This window comes from Tachypleus tridentatus, chromosome 13 (genome assembly GCF_004210375.1).
Source record: "Tachypleus tridentatus isolate NWPU-2018 chromosome 13, ASM421037v1, whole genome shotgun sequence".
In the NCBI taxonomy this organism is placed as follows: domain Eukaryota; kingdom Metazoa; phylum Arthropoda; class Merostomata; order Xiphosura; family Limulidae; genus Tachypleus; species Tachypleus tridentatus.
Genome location: NC_134837.1, coordinates 177,767,207 through 177,790,099, shown reverse-complemented (window position 1 = coordinate 177,790,099; position 22,893 = coordinate 177,767,207). Strand labels below are relative to the sequence as shown.

Sequence of the window (22,893 nt, the reverse complement as noted above, 5' to 3'; positions counted from 1 at the left end):
AAACCACAGGAAACCGATTAGTAACATAGTTTTGAGGTCAAAACCAGGAGGTTGCGATAGGGGTAAGGTAAGCACAGATGCAAACAGGCATCTTACTCGATATATGCACAATCCAACGGGCTTCTAAGGTCCAACACCTTAAACTGCTGTGCTCCAAGGTAGGCATACATTAAAGCAACCGCAGTCTTTCCAGCTATGGCCAGCCATCATCTCTGGACTTGGATTTTTCATACTAGTGTCTGGTCACCTATAATGGAACTCTGGTCTCAATGAGAATATACAAACTGAAGAATAGTTCTCTATGCCTGTGATTGAAGTGCCTTTGAATAAAAGATGGTCAAACAAATCGAACAATGATCCAAACCCAACTGGCTTTGTAATACAACTCAAACATAATATGCATAAATAAATAAAACCACATTTGACTTCACAAATAAATCCAGAGTCACACCAGTGTAGTCCATACAAAAATTATATCATAATACTAAAATTAAGTATAGTTAACAAAAAATCCATGGGTAACAACAACATTGTTCAGAAATAATAATGAGACGAAATATTCAATGGCCAGACTCTCAGTGGTATTTCTCTTATGGGTCTTAAACTCGGCACATTGAGTTTGGTTTTTTGAATTTCGCGCAAGGCTACACGAGGGCTATATGCGCTAGCCGTCCCTAATTTAGCAGTGTAAGCCTAAACGAATAGTGGGATTAAGCGTCACATTAAAACGCCCTCCACGATTGAAAGGGCGAGCATGTTTGGTATGATAGGGATTCGAACCCACGACACTCGGATTAGGAGTTGGATTCCTTAACCATCGGACCATGCCGGGCCATTTTCAAGCGTCGTAAGGCAAGCGCGTATTTTGCGTTTTTGAATGTTAGCAGTAGTGGTGTTAGAGAATACTATGGGTTGCCTTTGGTACACATAGGGTAGAAAACATGGAAGCAAACATACTCTCTTGTATTCCTGTTCAATTAGTTTTATAAGCATTTTAAGATCTAAAACTAAATATTATTTAAGGAATTATTATGTGCTAACACTTAATAGCATATCATAATTATTTTTGAATTCTAAAGATCTACAAGTCTCTTTGTGTTATTGATTTTAATGTTGAAATGTCCCTCATCCCAATAACCCCAGCAACTGAAGTATGTAATCAGATGTACATTTTTGTAGTTGTTAAATATGTTTTACGCCAGTGAAAAAAGAGCACATTTGGGACATAAGGTAAAGAGGCCAGAAGTTGAGTTCACGCCTGCGCACGCCATTACTGCAGAAACGAATTCCTATGACAAAAAGTTTTGAGGTAATATGTATGTTTTTCACTTACATTATTTTTACAAAATTAAAACGAAGTTTCAATGATTGAACTCTACGAAAGAATCGTTTCCTTTAAGTGGTAATTTTTTATCCTACTATTGGTTTTCCATAAAAATGTTGAAATGTTTGTTAAACTTTGACAGTCCACATAATAAAACTGTGGCTCTTACTTTGCAAGTAAAAACCTGGAAAACACATGAAACGGGGGTGAACGTTTTGTATCTGAAATTTATCTATCATCCAAACAAACATTTTAGAAACAAGTTATTAACCTGAAAACCTTCAGATCCATTACATAACACTTGTGGTACACGTGTATTTTTCATTATGAAATGATCATTAATGGAATCAGGGTTTTTATCGTTGGATTTAATTCAGTAACAAAACAACGACCTATTTTGTATTTTATAATGATTGACAGCTCTTGGATCCACTCGAAGTGGCAAAGAGAGAAAGATCCTCGGTGGGTTCCTTGTATAAGTTTTTTTTTCTTATTTGCTTCACTTTACGAAACATGTCATAGATTTATTAACAAAGTGGTTGAGTAAAGGAATAGTTTTTGACAATATTTTATTAGCAAAAGCAAATTGATTTCTGTATTGTTTTCCGTTTTTCAATTATTCGGAATATAGCATTGTTGATATTTAACGATGTATTTTTGCTCAACTAACTGACAATATCTTAATTGTTTGTACGCGACTTTCACTTTATAAAAAACCCGTAGGTAGAATATTTAATTTTACGGTTTGCCCAAGAATGTTATTGTTTGTTTGATTTTTTTTTATATGGGGCACTTTATAGTTGACGTGTGGAGATAGATTCACAAAAAGTTAATTAGTGAAAGTGAACCACGGTTTGTTTGGAATGAAACTCTTTCTTTATTTAATAATTCATTAGTTAATATTATCCACAGGTAAAAACATATAAGAGTGCAACCAAAAATTTCTCCCCATTGATATTAGTGTTAGAAACAGGCAACCTTACAACGTCTCTAGTTCTTAGAAGCTCCACACTGAAAAAAAAGAAAGTTTACTAAGTTTCTGAGTTTTAGTTAACTCAGGTTTCATAAGATGTAATTTATATTTTAATAATTTTACAGTTGTTTTGATAATACAATTAAGAAACAACTTCACATAAATACAACATATTAAAACGTAAGTAACTAATGAGTAAATTATGCTTAATTAATTCAAAAAGAAAATTAAAAAAAAAGGTTAGAATGAGAAACATTTATTAAAACGATCAGTATGCTAAAATATAAAATTTACTTTGGAATACTTATTGTTGTACGCAGGTATTAAAATTTACTTTGGAATATATATTGGTGTACGCAAGTATTAAAATTTACTTTGGAATATTTATTGGTGTACGCAGGTATTAAAATTTACTTTGGAATATATATTGGTGTACGCAAGCATTAAAATTTACTTTGGAATACTTATTGGTGTACGTAAGTATTAAATTTTACTTTGGAATACTTATTGTTGTACGCAAGTATTAAAATTTACTTTGGAATATTTATTGGTGTACGCAAGTATTAAAATTTACTATGGAATACTTATTAGTACGCAAGTATTAAAATTTACTTATGAATACTTATTGGTGTACATAAGTATAAAAATTTACTATGGAATACTTATTAGTGTACGTAAGTATAAAAATTTACTATGGAATACTTATTGGTGTACGCAGGTATTTATTAAAAAAGTGAGATAAGTAATGATTCAGAACTGAATTAGTTTTAAATAACACAGATTGAAGATTAACGAAGATAAGTGGCTGAAGTTATAAAAGTTGATCAGCTTTCTTAAAATTTCTGTATGTTTAAAGGATTAATTGTATCAACAACATTATAAAACACTGTAAATATGAAATACAACGATATTTATAACATCGTAAAAACTGTAAATATGATAAATATGAAATACAACGATATTGATAATGTTGTAAAACACTGCAAATATTAAATACAACAATATCAACAAGGTTGTAAAACACTGTAAACATGAAATACAACAATATCAACAACATTGTAAAACACTGTAAATAAGAAATACAATATCAACAACGTTGTAAAACACTGTAAATATGAAATACAATAATATCAAGAACATTGTAAAACACTGCAAATATGAAATACAACGATATCAACAGCATTGTAAATATGAAATACAACGATATCAACAGCATCGTAAAACACTGTAAATATGAAATACACTAGTATCAAGAACATTGTAAAAGACTGTAAATACGAAATACAACATCAACAAGGCTTTAATATATTAAATGGAAAAATTTACCAGCATAGCCTGCTCAGCACACGTTAAAAGCTCAATTCCATTATCGGCTTTGTCCTAAGAGACAGAAGGAAAAACAACACTTTTAATGAAAAACTTTTACTCACTACACAGATTTAAAAAAGTAGGAAAATATATAAATATAAATATACACTGTTTTGTACAGTGTTAAAAATACGTACGGAAACGGCGAGAAAAAAAAAGAATAAAAAGTAAATACTGCGGGAATGTCACACCTCTACCATGTGAAATGAAATTAAACGGAGAATAATACAGTTACAAGTTGATGGCTCACACCATAGTTAATTATCATTCAACCAATCAGAAAATATCACACTATTATAAAGTTTATAATGGTACGAGAAGGCATTGCCCAATGGTATCAGTGGTAGTTCAGTCATGGCATCCAGTACTGAAATACCGCATGATGAGAGTGTAGAAACCTTCCACGTTTCAGCAGGAGCAGAAGATACGTGAAACTAACCTTGTGGATACCATACGCGGTCCTGATAGAAAACTAAAATATTCAAAATATATCGGGTCATGTTCTTTATGAGATAGATGACGGTTAAATAGAAATTTTACCATGTAAGTGTTACTATGAGAACAGTAAAATCCGTAGTAACAGAAAGTGATCTCAACTGTTGGGCAAATGCTTAAATTTCGCTGATTAGAAAAGGTAATTACACCACAGACAGTCGAATAAACAAAATTGGCAACGCGTCCGATCTACAGATAAGTAAATACCACTTTAAATTGATTTTCAATAATTAAGAACTGCTGATTTGAAGCGTGTTGGAGGATCATTATAAGTCTGATAGTGTATCTCAGTTAATGGATACCAGTCGTGTACGTGGCTGTTGACAATTACATGGGAATTATGGTCCATTATACCATTTGGTTTGAAACACGACGGATCACCAGGAGAGGATTGATTTTCCAAAGTGCAGTACAGCGGTAAGTTTACGAATTTACAATGCTAAATTCAGGAGTTCGATTCCCCGCGGTGGGCTCAGCACATGGCCCGATGTAGCTTTGCTATAAAAAAACACACACAGTAGACTAAACTGATTTTCCAGGAAGTTAATGATCCAAACAAACAGTAAATATAACGAAGTAACATCCTGATGGTGGTAAAAAGGCCGACTGAAATACTCACATTCATGGTTTCGATGTGAATATTCTTAAAGCTATATGGACTTATATAAAAACTGAAAGTGTTAAAATACAGTCGTACAACTTTACTGAATAGTGGGAAGCAATAGGGAACACTCGAAGCATTATCCAAAAACACCACACTGGTAAAATATATATAAAGTAAAGAAACGAAAACATTGCTCAACTTATTTGTCTTTCTTTTACATTTTTCGTGTTATACAATTAATAAATACATCATCTGGTTTATATTTATTGTTCGTTGTTTTATGTGTTTTATAATGTTACAGTCTAATGTTACTTACTTATTACATTCTTTATAATGGCGTAAGATGTTTTAATTAAGGATTAAAAATATATTACTCCAAGAATAATGTACCTAAAATAAATTTTAAAAATATTTTCAGTGAATAAGAAGTACAATTTTGTTTTTCTTCTGTAAAATAAGACGAGTGTGTGTGTTTTCATTTAGCAAAGCCATCTCGGGCTATCTGCTGAGTCCAACGAAGGGAACTGAACCTCTGATTTTAGCGTTGAAAGAAAGATGATGTGATATCTGAATTCGTGAAATACTGTTATCACATGCGATGACAGAAAAACATTCACAAATTAATTTACTTACCTCAGTCATTACAAAGTTTTTAACACAGTCGCAAAGCTTCAGTTGGCACTGTAAAAAAAGAACCAAATTTACGTATCAACTAATGACCAAACTTGATTAGAGACAAGATATTACTTTTTGCTAGCTTCTCGAAAATCTATTAATTTGATTTTTGTTTAATACAGCATTTCATGAAATAAGTAAAGACATGTACATGAAATAAGTATAGACATGTACAAGAAATAAGTAAAGACATATACAAGAAATAAGTAAAGACATGTACATGAATTTACTACCACTCTTGAAAAGAGACTCCAGTGTTAAAAGGTTACAGTTTTTCTAACGTTATATATACAAACTCAAGTATGCTTTGAGTTATTAACATTAACAGCTGATATTAATGTATTAACAACAAAACGTGCGTAGTTAAATAGTCTGAAGTATTCACGAATATAAAAGTTTAACTAAACTGTTATTATTTTATAATAGAATGTAAGGTTAAATACAAGATATGTTAGGTTGTCTTCTAATCAAATCTTTATTAAGAACAAATTGTATGTGAGTCAGTTACTGAATATATCTATTTTGTGTTTCCTCAGTTGAGTCCTTGTGTAATGGTTGGCTTGGTAAATAAACCTGAAATTCGAAGTTCTAAAGTGCTTGTTTTAGCGCAAAGATGGATAAAAACAGATAATGTAATATTTTACGACCTTGCAACTTTGCTGAGTAGTTAGAAGCAATATAGAACACTTGACATATTGTCAAAAACAGTACACTGGTTACAAAAACAAGATTTACATCGTATAAAAAACAAAATACGAAGGCATTTTCCAACATATTTGTTTTTATTTTACATTTTCCATGTTTTACAAGTATCAGTGTTAAGGAGATGTACAATTAATAAATTTATTATTTTAGCGCAAAGATGGATAAAATTAGCAACCTTCGATACGTCATCTCAGGATCGAAACTTTTGTGTTATAAGCCTTTCAGTTCGCATTTCAGGGCTCGGAATGGCCATGAGGGTTAAGGCGTTCGACTCATAATCTGAAGATCGTGAGTTCGAATCCCCGTCACACCAAACCCTCACCCTTTCAGCCACGAGGGCGTTATCATGTGATGGTCAATCCCGCTATTTGTTGCTAAAAGAGTAGCCCAAGAGTTGGTTTGGTATTGGATGGTGATCAGAAGTAATTTTAAAGACCCCTTATAATAATAACGTATATGCAAATTGCCTATTTTGCGGGAGGTAAGAGATATAGTTTAGCGATAACCTAAAAGCTCTCCTCTAATATATGTAGTCAACTGCCTTTTCTGGAGGTAAAGGGATAAATCTAATCAGTAATCTAAAAGTCTCCCCTGTAATAAACATACATACTTAACAAGGGTTTAAATATTATAACATTACAAATTAAAATATGCAGAGGCCCGGCATGGCCAGGTGGGTTGAGGCATTCGACTTGTAATCCGAGGGTCACGGGTTTGAATCTCCATCGCACCAAACATGCTCGCCCTTTCAGCGGTGGAGGCGTTATAAAGTTAGGGTCAATCCCACTATTCATTGGTAAAAGAGTAGCCCAGGAGTTGGCGGTGGGTGGTGATGACTAGCTACCTTCCCTCTAGTATTACACTGCTAAATTAGAGACGGCTAGCGCAGATAGCCCTCGTGTAGCTTTGCGCGAAATTCAAAACAAACCAAACCAATCTCGAAAACTTCGTGTCATTTCTCATGTGTTATTGATTAAAATGTACCATAAAGAACAACAAACAAACACAACGAAAAGTTTGCCTTATACCAAGTATGATATGAACATTTTAACGTACATCGAGTGGTAAAGTTGATGGATTGGATCTTCTTGAAATCCGGGTGGCCTCTCCTGAAACAAACATCAAAAATAGTATCATTAAGTTAGGTTTTATGTACAACTGAAGGCTATTTTCAGAAGACTGATTACAGCTAGACTTCGTTTATTTGCTTGTTCGTTTCTAAGCCCAAAGCTACAAAATGGGCTGGTTATCTGTGACCTTTAAACATCGAAATCTGAATTTCAACGTTGCAAGCTGTGACATTTACCGTTGAGTCATTAGATTTTTAAAAGTTGCTGTATTTCATTCATTAAACCATTAATTAAATAGATTATAAAGAAAACCCAAACAATTAAAAGAGAAAATAAAATTATAAATATGCTCTAAATAATATAATATTTAAATGTCATACGTTCATCTCTACACAGCATCATACCTTGAAAAGTGGAAGCAAAGATGGCAGACACTAAGAAACAAATTAATATGATCTTCATGTTCTCGGTTAACCCTTGCTCTGGACAAGATATGAAAGCACCCACTAAAAAAAACAATATTTATACCTGACTCGGTTTATTGTCCTCCCTCCCCAATGATGCAACAGTTGATGCCCTTTTGTTATTTAGCAGATTATTTTGACACAAATGAAACAGCATTGACTATTACCCTGCAACAGCTGGTTTACTGCAGCCGTAACTATAATGTTTTGCAATTATAAATTCCAAACTATGTTTTATTTATTGGTCTGAGCTTCCATTGTCTTATGAAACAATAGAAACAGTGAATACATTCGTTTTCTCTTAGACCAATACTAAACTAAACAGGCAGATTCGAGTTGTTCTAACTGTTTCAGCCTCAAAACGAAGAGCAAATCTTATATCTGTTTAGGTTGCAGAAAGCTTGTTATAAGTATGTTTAATTTTATAAATATTTTATACAAAATATTATGTTTAAAGTTTATCTCTGTTTGATCCCAGTGGACTTACTATACTAAAATCCGGGATTCGATTCCCAGCGGTGTACAGAGAGTGCAGTTTACCTATTAAATACTTTTTCTTTAAAATAACAACATATCGTCTGTTCATAATTTTCAAATACTGGTTGAAATCTTCAGTTCCAATATTAACCAAAACTACATGTTTACGCTTGTATTTGTTAACACGTGTAAAAATAAGTGGCTCCCAGCCATCTCTAAGCATGATGGATTATAGCTAAAAATCGGGCTTTGATACTCTTCGCTGGCACAGTACAGAAGCATATTGTGTAACTATGCACTTAAGAGAAAACTGTGATGACACATATTAATATGTCTTTGTCTGTTTTTAATATTCAAATATACTTACTGCTGTATTTGTTAGTAATATTATTGACACACACGATCATCACAATTATGGTCTAGAAATGTGGAAGCAACTTTCAAGAATTCGATTTGTATTAATTTATTTTTTAGTTCAAAACGACGATGTATAAAAATAAAGAATATATTAGTTCCAAGCCATGTCCCGACTCGGCAAGGCCAGGTCGTTAAAGCGCTCGACTCGTAATCTGAGGGTCGTGGGTTCGAATCTCTGTCACACCACACACACTCACCCTTTCAGCCGTGGAGGCGTTATAATGTTACGGTCAATCCCACTATTTGTTGGTAAAAGAGTGGTAGCCCAACAGTTGGCGGTGGGTGGTGATGACTAGCTGCCTTCCCTCTAGTATTTCACTGCTAAATTAGGGATGATTAGGGGGCCCGGCATGGCCTAACGCGTTAAGGCGTGCGCTTCGTAATCTGAGGGTCGCGGGTTCGCGCCCGAGTCGCACCAAACATGCTCGCCCTCCCAGCCGTGGGGGCGTTATAATGCTACACGAGGGCTATCTCTGTTAGCCGTCCCTAATTTAGCAGTGTAAGTCTAGAGGGAAGGCAGCTAGTCATCACCGCCAACTCTTGGGCTACTCTTTTACCAATGAATAGTGGGATTGAACGTCACATTATAACGTCTCCACGTCTAAAAGGGAGAGCATGTTTGGTATGACGGGATTCGAACCCGCGACCCTCGGATTGCCATGCTGGGCCTATATTTATTTGTTTGTTTTAGTTAAGCACAAAGCTGCAGACGTATTTAACGCCATCAGTGGGAGGAGACCTTTAAGTTAGTAAAAAAATTATTTATTTGTTTATTTCTGGTCAAGCACAAAACTACACAATGGGCTATCTGTGCTCTGCCCACCGCGGGTATCCGAACCCGGTTTTTAGCGGTGGGAGGGCATTTTCCTACCAAAACAAGAGTAAACAATAAAATATAGGATGTAACAAGTTCGAGTTGATTTATCGTTAGTTCATTGCTAGTTGATTTATTGGAAATTTATTTCACAATCCTTATATTAATCTGCCAGAACTGCACTGTTTCTCACACACTGTTCGCTATTCAATGAATAATCCACTGGTGTATTTTCCCAGTCTGTATGCTTTCCTTGGTTTACACATGTGGAGCTAACCAGCTTTGTTTATTTTGTTGAATCAATAAATAAAGGGTGATTCTGTTGTCTATTGTTAACAAATTTAACAATTGTTTAATTGTTTAAAATGTTAATATGATGCTGTCAGAAAACTATATAACAAGCCATCTCTCTTTTCTTGTTCATAATTTTCTCCAGTTAGTGCAGAGTTGTGTACTTCAACTGAATCACTTTGCCCAAATGACGAAGTTCACTTCCACCATTCTTTTGTTGTTTCTCTTCACTTTTGCCATGTGTGAGTGAGCTTATGTTCTTAAATAAATCTCCATAAAACAGCTATTTCTTATTATTTGATTATTCTAACGTATAGACATGGAATAAATAGTCTTGTATTAACTAAAATAGTACTGTTCACTTCGAGGATAAAAATTAAATATTTACGTTGAAATATACTAGTGAGTGCAGGTCTCGCTGTTGTTTTAACGTAGAAATAGACGTCTAATTAAATGTTCACCGAATACTCGAGAAATATAAGAGAAAAGCAGGTAAATATTTTTGTATTTTGTATTTTTTTCAGAATCCTACAGATAAATCATAAGCGTTGTAATGACTACTTTAAGAAAGAAGCGTGTAGACGATTCCTTATAAATTATCTGGGTTTATGTATAGCAAATAAGAGAAATAACACGAACACAGCTTTCTACATAAATAACCTTCTTTTATCGGTGGCATACAAAATAACATTTAGTTAATCGACTAGATAAATCATTCGTATATATATAAGCCTAAGGATTAGCATGTATATATGACTATCCACCTACCTTGATACGATTAGTTTTTATCAACATTTAGGTAACGAATTTAAGATATTAGTGAAGGATTATTACTGAGTGGAATCACCTATAACAAGTCTAAGGAGAGCCATGTCTATGACGAGCTAAAAATCCTATAATTAGGTAACGAATTTAAGACTAAAATATAGATTAATTTTAACGCATGTCCACACAAAAAATCTAAAAATTATAAAAGCCAGGTAGACGCTACGTGAGATGAAAAGGAAATAAGGATAAATATTATAAGAGAAAGGTTTAATTTGATTCATATTGTGGTCAACCTGATGGCCTTGTTGCCATAATTACTGTTATGTTTAATGGTCTATTTCTGATCTTTTTTACATAAGGAATCTTTATGTGATTCCAGTTGATTTAGAGTTCTGAGTAACCTTTACACTTTAGTTTACTGACTCGTTTCCATTTATGGATAGGTTCTGAAGGAGAAGATCAGGAGAACAATGATGAGGTAAGCTTTATGTACATATATATCTTTAAAACATTAACAGTTCATCAGTTGATAGATATATGGTGTTCGAATATACTTTACGTTTTACCAATGACAAATGTAACTGTTTATTTTTGAGCATTTAACATGAATAGTTGTTTGTTTGTTTTTACAGTGTGTCAAAGAACGTATCAAGTGCTTGGAAACTTATGACGGGGTGAGTAAGTCTATATAGAGAGAAATAACACATAATACACATTAAAGTTCGTGAAATATTTACCTTCGTAAAATAATGATCATTAATCGTTTTAATTCAAACACGTCTAACAAGGTTTTGAACAGAGAATGTTTGCTATGAAACACTTTTCTAAATCCAGTCTGTAAACTTTTCTTACCAAAAATGTTTGAGGACAGGAAACATAAGGACGTTCTTATTTGAAATGTCACGACATTTGAGCTGGCACTGGATAATATTTCCCATTATTTGTTTAAGGAACACAGTTAAATAAAATCTACGAACGATTTAGTTTAATAATAAATTGTGTTCTTGGATTTTAAACTTAAGCCATTGTATTAAACATTTAGCTCGCCTCCTATTGGTACAACAATATGCCTGCGGGTTTACAACACTAGACACCGATTTTAATACCATTGATAGGAAGAGCACAAATAGCCCATTATATAACTTTACGCTGAAATTCAAACAAACACGTTAAACATTCTAATAATGAAATATATTGTTGTAACAGATTATTTGTTGGGCGGGCTCTTTTAGGTTTGTTGGTTACTAAAAGAAAGCAACGTCAAGTCCACTTGCTTGTGACAAAACGTTTTATTTCTTCAAGTTAATATAGGTTTCAAAAATTTAATGTCGTAAATACTACCTAACATATCAATAATTAACCACTTAGAATTTAATGTAACATTCTAACAGACTTAATAATCAACAGTCAACTACAGTAATTCAAACTGTCTCGAAACTTTGAAAAAAAAGTCTGTCGTTAAGCCACGCATTCATCATGTGATGTTAATACGTCGTCTGGCCAAACAACAATACAAAATACAGCATTGTTTAAGTAGTAACCAAACAGATATTAACTCCAACTTTTCTGGGTTCCAGTTTTTCTTAACTTAATTATTTTTTAAAAATCCATATGCTTGAAATAAATTACTTATGTGGTCTCATATAAATACTAATAATCATTTAAGAAAACATTTAAAAATTGTCATCAAGTTTGTTTCAACTTTTTTATGTTTGAACAAAGTACCACAAAAAACGAAACGTGAGCTATACCTGTTGTGAACACGTTTATTATCGTTTGGTTTGTTTTGAATTTCGCGCAAAACTACACGAGGGCTATCTGCGATAGCTGTCCCTAATATAGCAGTGTAAGACTAGAGGGAAGGCAGCTAGTTATCACCACCCACCGCCAACTTTTGGGCTACTCTTTTATCAACGAATAGTGTGTTTCTGGATAGGTATTTGGGTTAACTTAACCCGTGGTGGGCAGAAAACAGATAGCCCATTGTGCAACTTTTTACTTAATTCAAAACAACAAATTCGACTTTAGTACTATCCTATTCGAAATTTAAAAAAGAGGTTAATTGAAGGCTAGTTATTGATTATAAAGTTTGTTTTACTTAGCTACAAAGTAAAATCAAATAAATAAAAATTTCACCTCAGAACTCCATTTATACAGCTTTTATTTTTCAAGTTAGTAACATTTGTCGCTTAAGATTGTTAACAAAATTTTTCTTTGTTTAGGATGACCGAAAAGATTACTGTTCCGACCAAGAACTAAAAGTAAGTTAAAATCATTGCAGGCTTTGTAATCACTTTCAATTTAACTCAAGTTAAAATACAGTTAATAATGCACTTGATTTAATAACCTACTTGATAGAGAGTGGTTAAGCATATAAAATAATTATCTTTGTTGATAATGGAATATAGAAATTTACTTATTTTCTACATAGACACATTAAACACGCGGATAAAAAAAACTGATTTCTATAGAAGGGCAATCAACATAGAGTTAATAATCCACTCGATTTCAATACAGGGGCAATCAGTAAATATTTAGTAATCCACTTGATCTTTACTCAGATACAACCAACATTTAGTTAATAATCCCCTTGATCTTTAATCAGATACAACCAACATTTAGTTAATAATCCCCTTGATCTTTAATCAGATACAAACAACATTTAGTTAATAATCCACTTGATATTTACTGAGATACAACCAACATTTAATTAATAATCCACTTGATATTTACTGAGATACAACCAACATTTAATTAATAATCAACTTGATATTTAATTAGATACAACCAACGTTTAGTTAATAATCAACTTGATCTTTACCCAGATACAACCAACATTTAGTTAACAATCCACTTGATCTTTACTCAGATACAACCAACGTTTAGTTAATAATCAACTTGATCTTTACTCAGATACAACCAGCATTTAGTTAACAATTCACTTGATCTTTACCCAGATACAACCAACATTTAGTTAGTAATAATCAAATTGGTTTCAATCTCAGACACACTCAATATATAGTAAATATTTAACTTGTTTCCTATTCATTTGTTACCTACTTAAAATAAGAATAATTCAACTATAGAGACAAGTTAAGGAATTTGTTTGACTTGATGATTTATTATCTTAAATGAACTGAAAGACAGTTTATATTCCCGAAAACCATGTATAGCATATTATCAGAAATGAAGATGCTTCAACTGACAGAATCCTACTTATATCCTGGAAAATGTATTTACTTACCTTAGTGGTACGTTAGTTACTTTGTAAATGACAGGTGGTTATATTCATATATCAAGTAATACAATGTAAACCTTTTAGAAATTCTCTATTAATATTTTATTAATTGATATTGTTTGAAATTCATAGTGTAAGGTGGTTACTGTGATTAACTTGTAATTTGAGAGTCGCAGGTTCGAAACCCTCATCACAGCAAACATGCTTGCCCTTTCAGCCGTGGGGAGTGTTATTATGTAACGTTCAATCCCACTATTCTTTCATAAAAGAGTGAGCCAAGAGTTGTCGGTGCTAATGATGGCTAGTTGCCTTCCCACGACTAAATTAGGGACGGCTAGCGCAGACAACCCTGGTGTAGTTTTGCGCAAAATCCAGAAAACAAAACGTACTATAAGAGCACTCTTTTTCTTGGGGTTTATTGTTAATGAAAAGTGTTAGGTTCAACTCTGAATTTATTTAATTAGATTAAAAATAAATTAATATGAAATAATTTTATTGATTTCCTTAATATTTTAAATTATTACATACATATATTTTCATTTTCATGAATGATCAATAAAGGGAGACTTGAAAAATGATACATTATTTATAAGGTTTATTTTCTTGTTTTTGAGTTTCGCGTAAAGCTACACGAGGGCTATCTGCGCTAGCCGTCCTTAATTTAGCAGTGTAAGACTAGAGGAAAGGCAGCTAGTCATCACCACCCATCGCAAACACTTGAGCTACTCTTTTGTAAAAGAATAGTAGGGTTGACCGTCACATTATGATGCTCCCACGGCTGAAAGGGCGAGCATATTTGTTTTGATGGGAATTCGGACTGTTACCCTCAGATTACGAGTCGAGCGCCCCAACCACCTCGCCATGTCGAACCTATTTATAATGTGGGGATAAAGTACCAGTTTAGTTGTTTTATTCTGATTTTTTTTTTTCATTTTTTATCCTAGTGTGCCATGCAGGACATGAAGAAAATTCATTAGACCTAAATGGAACACTTCTTTACCGACACATCTGTTCGTTGACCTATGAAAACCTTGAAAAGACAAAAACAAACTATAACAGAACGAAGTATTTAAACTGCCTTGAAAACCCGTCTCTGTAGTAACATCTAATACCCAATAAAAAACGATTGATAATTTAGTTTCGAATACTGAATTAATTAGTTTAGTTAATAAATCTTCAGGGATTAGTTAAATGTTAAAAAGTTTTGTTGATGAACTACCAGTTATCTCAGTAGCGAGATATTATTTTGGTAACTTAACAAATCTTTTCTAATGGAAAAGCCTTAATGTAACAAGTGTTAATACCAGGTAGAAATTGTCATGAGGAATAGTCTTGAAATAGTGAAGTGCGACTCGTGGCCAGATCAGGGACTCTTAAAGTTCAGTCATAACCTTTTCTGATTTAGAACTCCTAACTGGAAAAAGAGCAACCAGACGGTAGCACTGCCGCCTGCATGGTTAATCTCCAAATGGAAGAACAGTGGGATGAGCTGTTGTTTTTATAATGTGCCCACGGTTTAAAACGGGGAGCATGTTCAGTGGCATATCATGGACCAGCAAACTGAAACGATAAAACGCCAGATAGGGTTAGATAAGTTCGTTACCTTGTGTTGTGTGCACAATTAACTTAGAAAATTGTCTTAACAACGAAAAAACAGAAAACATTTCATTAATGGAAAGGGATTCATTTCCAAGCTTCTTTCATTCTTTAGTTTGACACTGCTTCTCGTGCAGGAACATCTCAGCTACTACTATAATGCTTTACCGTCAGTGCCAGTAAACATATAATGAAACTCTTCAATGTATACTATTCCTTCCTCCATATATCTTTTCAAAAGCTTGGTTCAACGAGCTTTTCAAAACACCAAACTTTGGAATGACGCAAATTATATTCTCTACGGGGTATATATTACTATTTTCTGTAGGTCGATGAATACAAGCAAACCAAATAGAGAAAATTATAGGGTTTACCTAATCATTATCAAAAAAGAAAAGAAAATGAAACCATCAATTTCAGTGCTGATAAGGCACATGCTTTTTAATAACTAGTAGCTTGCATGATAAAGAATATATTCTACTTTCATGACAGCAACTACTTTTAAGTGAAGATTTCGAATTTATGAAATATCATGTCTCTGTCATTAATATATCAAGCATATACTTACGGATTACTTTTACAAATGAGGCATTACAAGTCTTAGTTAAACCTAACTTACATAATAATTCCGCATAAGATGCTGCTAGAAACAGGCATATAATAAACTAATAATATGATTGCTTGTTGGCTGTGATTTAAAGCAGGAAATAAATCCTGCTTTAAAAACATATTATAGCCTGGTATGACCTGGTGGTTCGAATAATCGGTTCTCAGTATGCCAGTCGAGGGATCGAATCCTGTTCCTGAGCAATGGGGTTATTATAATGTGGCAGTGAGTCCCACTATTTTATCGGTAAAGGCAAGTCGAAGAGATTGCGGCGGGTGATGTTGTCTAGCTGTCTTCCTTCTAGTGTTTTTGTTTTATTTTAGAGTAAAATCACATTGACTTATCTGCTGTGTCCACCATGGGAAATCTCAAATTTAGTGTTTTAAATCTGTAGACTTACCGCTGTCCCATATTGTCTCTAGTCTATCACTTCAAAATTCGGGACGATTAGTGCAGTTAGCCCTCGAATAATTCTGTGCGAAAGTTAAAAACAAATATAAAAATAAGAATCTTACAGACTAGACAATGCTAAGCCAACTGAATCCTAAACAAAAACGTAGCTCTATTTTTAAAGGGTTTTGCATGCAAAAATATGATTATGTTTGTGTGTGTGTGTAGGTGTGCTAAGCGGAACGGTATTGTGAACACGATCATACTTGGCACGAAAAGGGAATATTAATTAAGATTGCGAACAGTGGACAAAATGTAACATACTGTGAATAATACAGCAACAACGTAACAAGAGTTATTACCTAGGAAACGGTAACAGTGCAAACAAAATAATTTCAGAGAGGTAGGAAAGGCCTATGATGAAAAAAGCTGTTTATTGAATTGTAGCACAATAATCGTTATAATTCAGTTATTTTACAAAATGAGCATTAAAACTCTCGGTTTAACCAGCTTAAGGGATTTATATTAAAATAACACGTATGAATATATCAACTATGATTAGAGCTCATCTATATCTTACATTGGCGTACTTGCCAGGTTTTATATTTTTGTACATAGATACTTTAATTGGCTATATGTTTTATACAGACTAGAAATGATCAAACTGCCCACTATATGTATATATATAATTCAAAAGTAGTTTGCCGGATTTCTTTAAAAAACGAAACTAACCAACTACACCTCAGCTCTTCCTTTTTTACATCAGGGATTTATATTCAAGTTCATATAATGAAAACAGCATCATAAATCCACTTATTCCTTCTTTTCTTGTAAAACATCTAAATAAACATCCGTTGTCGTGTTTGAATGTGGTAATTTTAATAAAAACATATTGTTGTAAGAGCTAGTTGCAAAATAAAAAGAGTTGAAAATATCATTTTAGTTTAAACCAGTGTTAATATGTTTCATAGTGTAGTTTAAAAAAATAACATCATGAATCTTAAAGGGCACTTTTTGTCGCGTTGCGTTTTATTTTAGTTTACACAAGCTTAACTCATTTACTCTGTTTGATGTGTATTTGGGCTCTTGTGCATACTTACTTTGTAGAAAGACCAATACCAGAATATAGGTAACTTCTTAGAGTTCTATTTGAACATTGTCATTAATTCATTCCTTTTTGTGTTGCTTAACTTTCACACGAAACGTACCACAATATAGCTATGCAATTTAGTACAAGTGACTTCTCCAATGACAGAAACTATGTAGACATTTCGGAATACCTAGAAAGTACTTGTCAAATCCTTTGAAAGAAAACTCTTTTAAGGCTTTAGAAGGCAGTGCTGTCCAATTTTCTGTGCTATGGCCGAATTTGACTTGTCAAGCTGTCAAATAAACAAACGGTATTTTTCGTTCCATTTACATTTCATTAAACTTTATTTAAACTCAGTCAATTCAGAAACTGAATTTTAACTTTGTATAAAATTACCTGTTAGTTTTTCTGATATTTTATTAACATTTGTATTTCTGGGGTATCAGTACGCCTGAGAACATCACATTTTCAACTAAATAAAGAATTTACCAAAGATATAAGATGATCCCGAATCATAGCAATCTGTTCAAAGTGTCACGCAGTAGAGACTCTTAAGCCATTAACCCGATCTACGTGACCTAGACACTCATGATGACCATTGTTCAACACTCATCGTCTCGAAATTTCCCATTTTGTGCTGATGTTTTGCAATCTCGTGTTTTTTTTTAGGAAATAGATGTTATTCAAATTCATTAAACCACACATTTATATATTTTTTACATTTCTGATTTGTTTGCTTGTTTTAAATTTCGCGCAAAGCTACAGGAGGACAATGTGATGAGTAACATACTTGTAATTCGCTGAAACAGTTGCGTGTTCTTTCAAAAAAAAATGTTTCCTAGACTATTGCACCAATTAAAGTTTAGTGATTGGTCTTAGATGGATCATCTAATATCTCTCTATAATTTGTTTGATTTATTATTAAATAATACAGTACCAAAGTTCTCTAAGTCAAAACTGCTTGTTCACCATTATTATTATGTGCATCATTAATCAGTTGTTAAGTTGAATATGTTAAAGCATCAGTTATAGTAATTAGACACAAAAAACATTATTCAAAGTAAGTCTGTCATAATTAACTTTGCTTTTAAAATCCAATATTTTAATCACAATGATATTTGTGATTAACGTTTGGTAGGGTTAGGATCCTTAGTGAATTTTATGAATATCAAACATTTTTCTTTTTTTACTATTATACTTTATTTAACATTACAACTTGAAAAAGTAGATTTTTGACACATCGATACATACAAACACATTTCCACAATTTAGGAAGGACGGAAATTGTGCATTAATGTGCATAATTAACAGTGCTTAACCATAAAGAACAAATATTCCATAAAATAATACACACTTTTAACTAAATAATAGAGCCATAAAGCCTTCCTCAATTTTTACACTTTCTCGTGACATTTTTATCGCTGAAAATATATATTTTTTTTGTGAATACTAAACCTGGTGACCAAATCATAAAGTATAAATATACTACACATAGATGTTGATACGCGAGCAAAACTGCTCTAAAACATGCTCCAATTATTCAAGTGTTAAAAGATAAAAAAACAAACTGACCTAAACTATGGTAAGTTAATTAAAAATGTATTTAAGGCATTGAAAAAACAATAAATTTGAGCATCAAGAAGAGTTTATAGTCAATTTTCAATATTGATTCTGAGCAAATATTATTGAGAGTTCATGTGTTCTTTTTACCAGTTATTAGTTAATGTTTACTATAAGCATGATTACTGATAGTTCATTTTTATTCTAAGCAGAATCACTGACAGTTCATGTTTATACTAAACAGGATTACTGGTAGCTCATTTTTACTACAACCACGATTACTAACAGTTAGTGTTTATTGTACGCAGGATTACTGTTAGTTTATTGTTATTTTAATCAATATTACTGTTATTCATTTTTTTTATCAGGTATTGATTCACGCTTTTATAATCTGGTATTTTCTCCCCATTCCAAGGAACATTGCTGTAAGTTCACAAAGAAGAAATAGTTGAGTCTTCTAAAAGCTTTTGAGGGGCCCCTGACAACACAGTAATATTTATGTACACAATTTAAACGTATATAACCTCAAACCTAGTGTTTTTACTAGGCCTATATTGAATTTATTCCGTTACGTGCAATCTATCATTCCGATCACTTTTACCAAACAAGCTGTTGACGTCATGACTCAGTGCGAAAGATGAGGATTTATTTTACAGGTTCGTTCTAATGAAATCAAAAGTTAAGAAATTATTTTACATAAGTAAAAAAGAAAAGTTTAGGGCCCTGTTAGGTCAGATTTCTCGAGGACATTTTTCTTATCCGATCAGTTTAAAAAGTCGATAATCTCGTTTATGATTAACATTTGAAACATAACTGAAAACAGATACACGGTTGCGAAATGAATCACAAACTTTGTAAACTGGGCTTTAAAAACTCATAGGGACTAATTTACTTGCCTTTCTTAAGATTTGTTTAGATGCACTTTAGTAATTATTAAAGAATACAAAATTAAATCACAAATGTGAGAGATAAAACCAATCAAGCTGTAGATTCTATAGACCTTTGAACAAATGGATATATAAGTATTTCAGTACTTGTAAAGTGACAATACTTCGAACTTCATGTAAAATCCAATAAGCTTATTTTTAAACTGATTAATTAAACAATCCTATAGGGTAGGTATTTTCAAACTACGATTCGCGACCACCGGAGATAAATCAAGGGTAGGTGGTATTACGGTTCTTCATATATTTTTAGCTTGAAAATGAACCATAAGTGTAGAACTTAGTGTGAAATGTACCCTTTTATGAATATTTGGAAATCTGAATAAAAAAATTGAAAACTCCTGCTCTAGAAAACCCTTTTGAATGCCTCTGTCAAGTCTTTACTAGAAAACCTGATGTCAGTCTCTTCTGTTAGAGATTTAGTACCCTAGCACAAAAACTTGTTTTTACAGCAAGTTATTTTGCGTTTAGCTAAGCGTTTAAGTCGTAGAGTAAACGGTTCAAAGTATTAAAAATTAATACAGATTGTTGGTTTATTGAAGTTTCAGGTTAATTCACGATCATAAGGTTCATACATAGATCAGAGGATGTCATACACAGAACTCTACAGATGTCATTTTATACCATACAAAAACAAGTCATATGAAGAAACAAATTAGCAACGAAATATGTAAGTTACTTTAGCACAAGTTATACATATATATATAGTAGGTGTTCAAGCAATGTTTATGTTCTGCCTACGATCTATTTATAAAACACAAATGATGTAATATGGTGTTTGACGCTATGAATTAGAACGAAATTCAAGAAAGTTTAAAGTCGTACACAGAGTATAATTTATTTTCTCTTTGTGTGGTAATTCAGCTAAAACTTCATATTCCAGGACAACAACATAGAGAATAAATACATAATAGCTGGGTCAGTTACAATGTAAGTTAAAATGTCACAACGTACGTTGGTATTAAGATACTGGTATCGAAACGTGTTAAACACTCAAATGTGTATTCTCATCGAAACGTAAACTTGTGCAGTATATAAATAAGAAAGTAAGATTATCAGAGAGACTTTCTATTAAGCTAAAATTAATTTACAGGAAATAAACACTTTTGATATGAATACCATTCACGTATATGTCTCTCCAATATGATAAAATCTCCTGAATCTTCAGTGGAAATGTAGAAAGCTTTGGGAACTTTTATTTTTAATAAAACACGTAAAGCTAGTTAACTCGCAATATATTTAGAAATATCATGTATTTTATACGAATAACTGTTTGGAACGCTGCTAATTGGTGTACAAACAAGAAAAAACAACAAAAATAGTGTGTACTTTGGTATAAATATATAAATTTATACAGATGTTTATGTATGTAGATTATAAATATACAAACAATAAACGTGCAAAAGTGACACTTAGTTTGGGTAATCAGTAGCTCCAAACTGTGAGGGGTTACAGAATTTTAACAACTACATTATTCACAGGCTAATTTACTGTCAAAGCTAGAGAGAGCAATGGCAAAGGCTTGAAGTGCACACATTGGAAAACTGTAGTCCATGGTGAAGACGTCTTCTGCCACACGGCCAAACTGCATTACAATATAATCCACTAAGAGAAAATAACGTATATTTTTGTATTATATTCCCGGTAACAGAAAAACAAAAATCATAGTTAAACATAAATATTAAACATTGTGTTCGATGTTATATAAAAATCCAGTTGCTTGGATCTCTTTTTTTCACGTTGTTGAAAATTACAAATTTCAAATCATATTTTCTATGTTTAAAAATTCAAATTAGATGATTTTTTTTCGAAACCGGTGTAATAGCTAATCATCGATAGTTAACATTAAATAGTCACAGCTGTTTAAACGAAACACATTTCATCAATTCTAGAATGTTTTAAGTTCTTTAAAGTTGCATCACGACAATATGATCCGAAGTATAAGAGATGTGCCTAACTTCTAAACAGAGTAGGAGGACTGATGTGCTCCCGGTGGTGCCAAACCTATTGCAAAACTCTTACACAGTAATGGTCTCTTCTTCACACAGTTTACATCTAAGCCCCATGATCCATTGATGCCTGGGATTTATAAAGCTGAGGAACGAGTTTACGGGAAAGATTACAAGGGAGTGAATTCATGGTCTTTCCAGGAAGAATGAACATCCAGGACATTTGAGTCTGCCAGCTTATGTTCAAGTCGGTGAAGAAACGGGAACCATAAGATGTAGAAAATCGGATAGACTATCCACTCCTTAGCTAAGCGAATTTTAAAACGAGTTTTAACATTAAGCTATACTTCTGTCATTGAACTCTTTTCTCAGAACTTCAATAAAGGTTCAGACCTGCAAGTCAGCTAGTGACCACTGGATGTAATTGTGTCACCCTAGTTGAATAGAGATGTCATTTAAAAGTGAGTCTGTTTTACCCAGTGTGGACGTGTTCTGTTGATAATAATTGAAAAAATCACGAATGTCTCGTTTAGTGAAATGTTCTGGACAATGATGTCCTGTTTTCAATGATGAAATTATATGGCGAAGGAACGTAACACGATACTGTATGGAGAAAGAACATAACGTGATACTGAATGGAGAAGGAACATAACTTCATACTGTGTGGAAAAGGAACATAACTTGATACTGTATGGAGAAGGAACATAACTTGATACTGTATGGAGAAGGAACATAACTTGATACTGTGTGGAGAAGGAACATAAGGTGATATTGTATGGAGAAGGAACATAACTTGATACTGTGTGGAGAAGGAACATAACTTGATACTGTGTGGAGAAGGAACATAAGGTGATATTGTATGGAGAAGGAACATAACTTGATACTGTATGGAGAAGGAACATAACTTCATACTGTGTGAAGAAGGAACATAACTTCATACTGTATTGAGAAGAAACATAATGTGATACTGTATGGAAAAGAAACATAATGTGATACTGTACATCTGCTTGAGAAATGTCCAAAGTTCTAAACAATTTCAACTGAACCACTGTAAGATATTTACAGAAGTGGGAG

At 32.9% G+C, this 22,893-nt stretch overlaps 1 protein-coding gene and 2 long non-coding RNA genes across 5 annotated transcripts in view; 1 reads left to right on the top strand and 2 right to left on the bottom strand.

The window, feature by feature from the left end:
• Nucleotides 1-2,177: 2,177 nt before the first annotated feature.
• Nucleotides 2,178-7,775, bottom strand: LOC143237620 (uncharacterized). The gene is made up of 5 exons (XR_013020167.1): nucleotides 7,619-7,775; nucleotides 7,201-7,253; nucleotides 5,398-5,445; nucleotides 3,624-3,677; nucleotides 2,178-2,335 (listed from the first exon to the last, which is right to left on the bottom strand). It is a non-coding gene; the product is annotated as an uncharacterized LOC143237620 (long non-coding RNA).
• A 2,026-nt stretch (nucleotides 7,776-9,801) lies between these two features.
• Nucleotides 9,802-14,820, top strand: LOC143237258 (uncharacterized). Its single transcript, XR_013019946.1, has 5 exons — nucleotides 9,802-9,919; nucleotides 10,889-10,923; nucleotides 11,078-11,119; nucleotides 12,668-12,706; nucleotides 14,628-14,820. It is a non-coding gene; the product is annotated as an uncharacterized LOC143237258 (long non-coding RNA).
• Nucleotides 14,821-18,541: 3,721 nt separating this feature from the next.
• The window catches only part of LOC143240188 (tubby-related protein 3-like), a 109,627-nt gene continuing 105,275 nt past the window's right edge, over nucleotides 18,542-22,893 (bottom strand). For all 3 annotated transcript variants that reach the window (XM_076482254.1, XM_076482253.1, XM_076482255.1), the window contains one exon: nucleotides 18,542-21,475. In XM_076482254.1, the coding sequence (XP_076338369.1) occupies nucleotides 21,342-21,475 (134 nt within the window). In that variant the 3' untranslated portion in view covers nucleotides 18,542-21,341. The remainder of the gene's footprint in view (nucleotides 21,476-22,893) is intronic.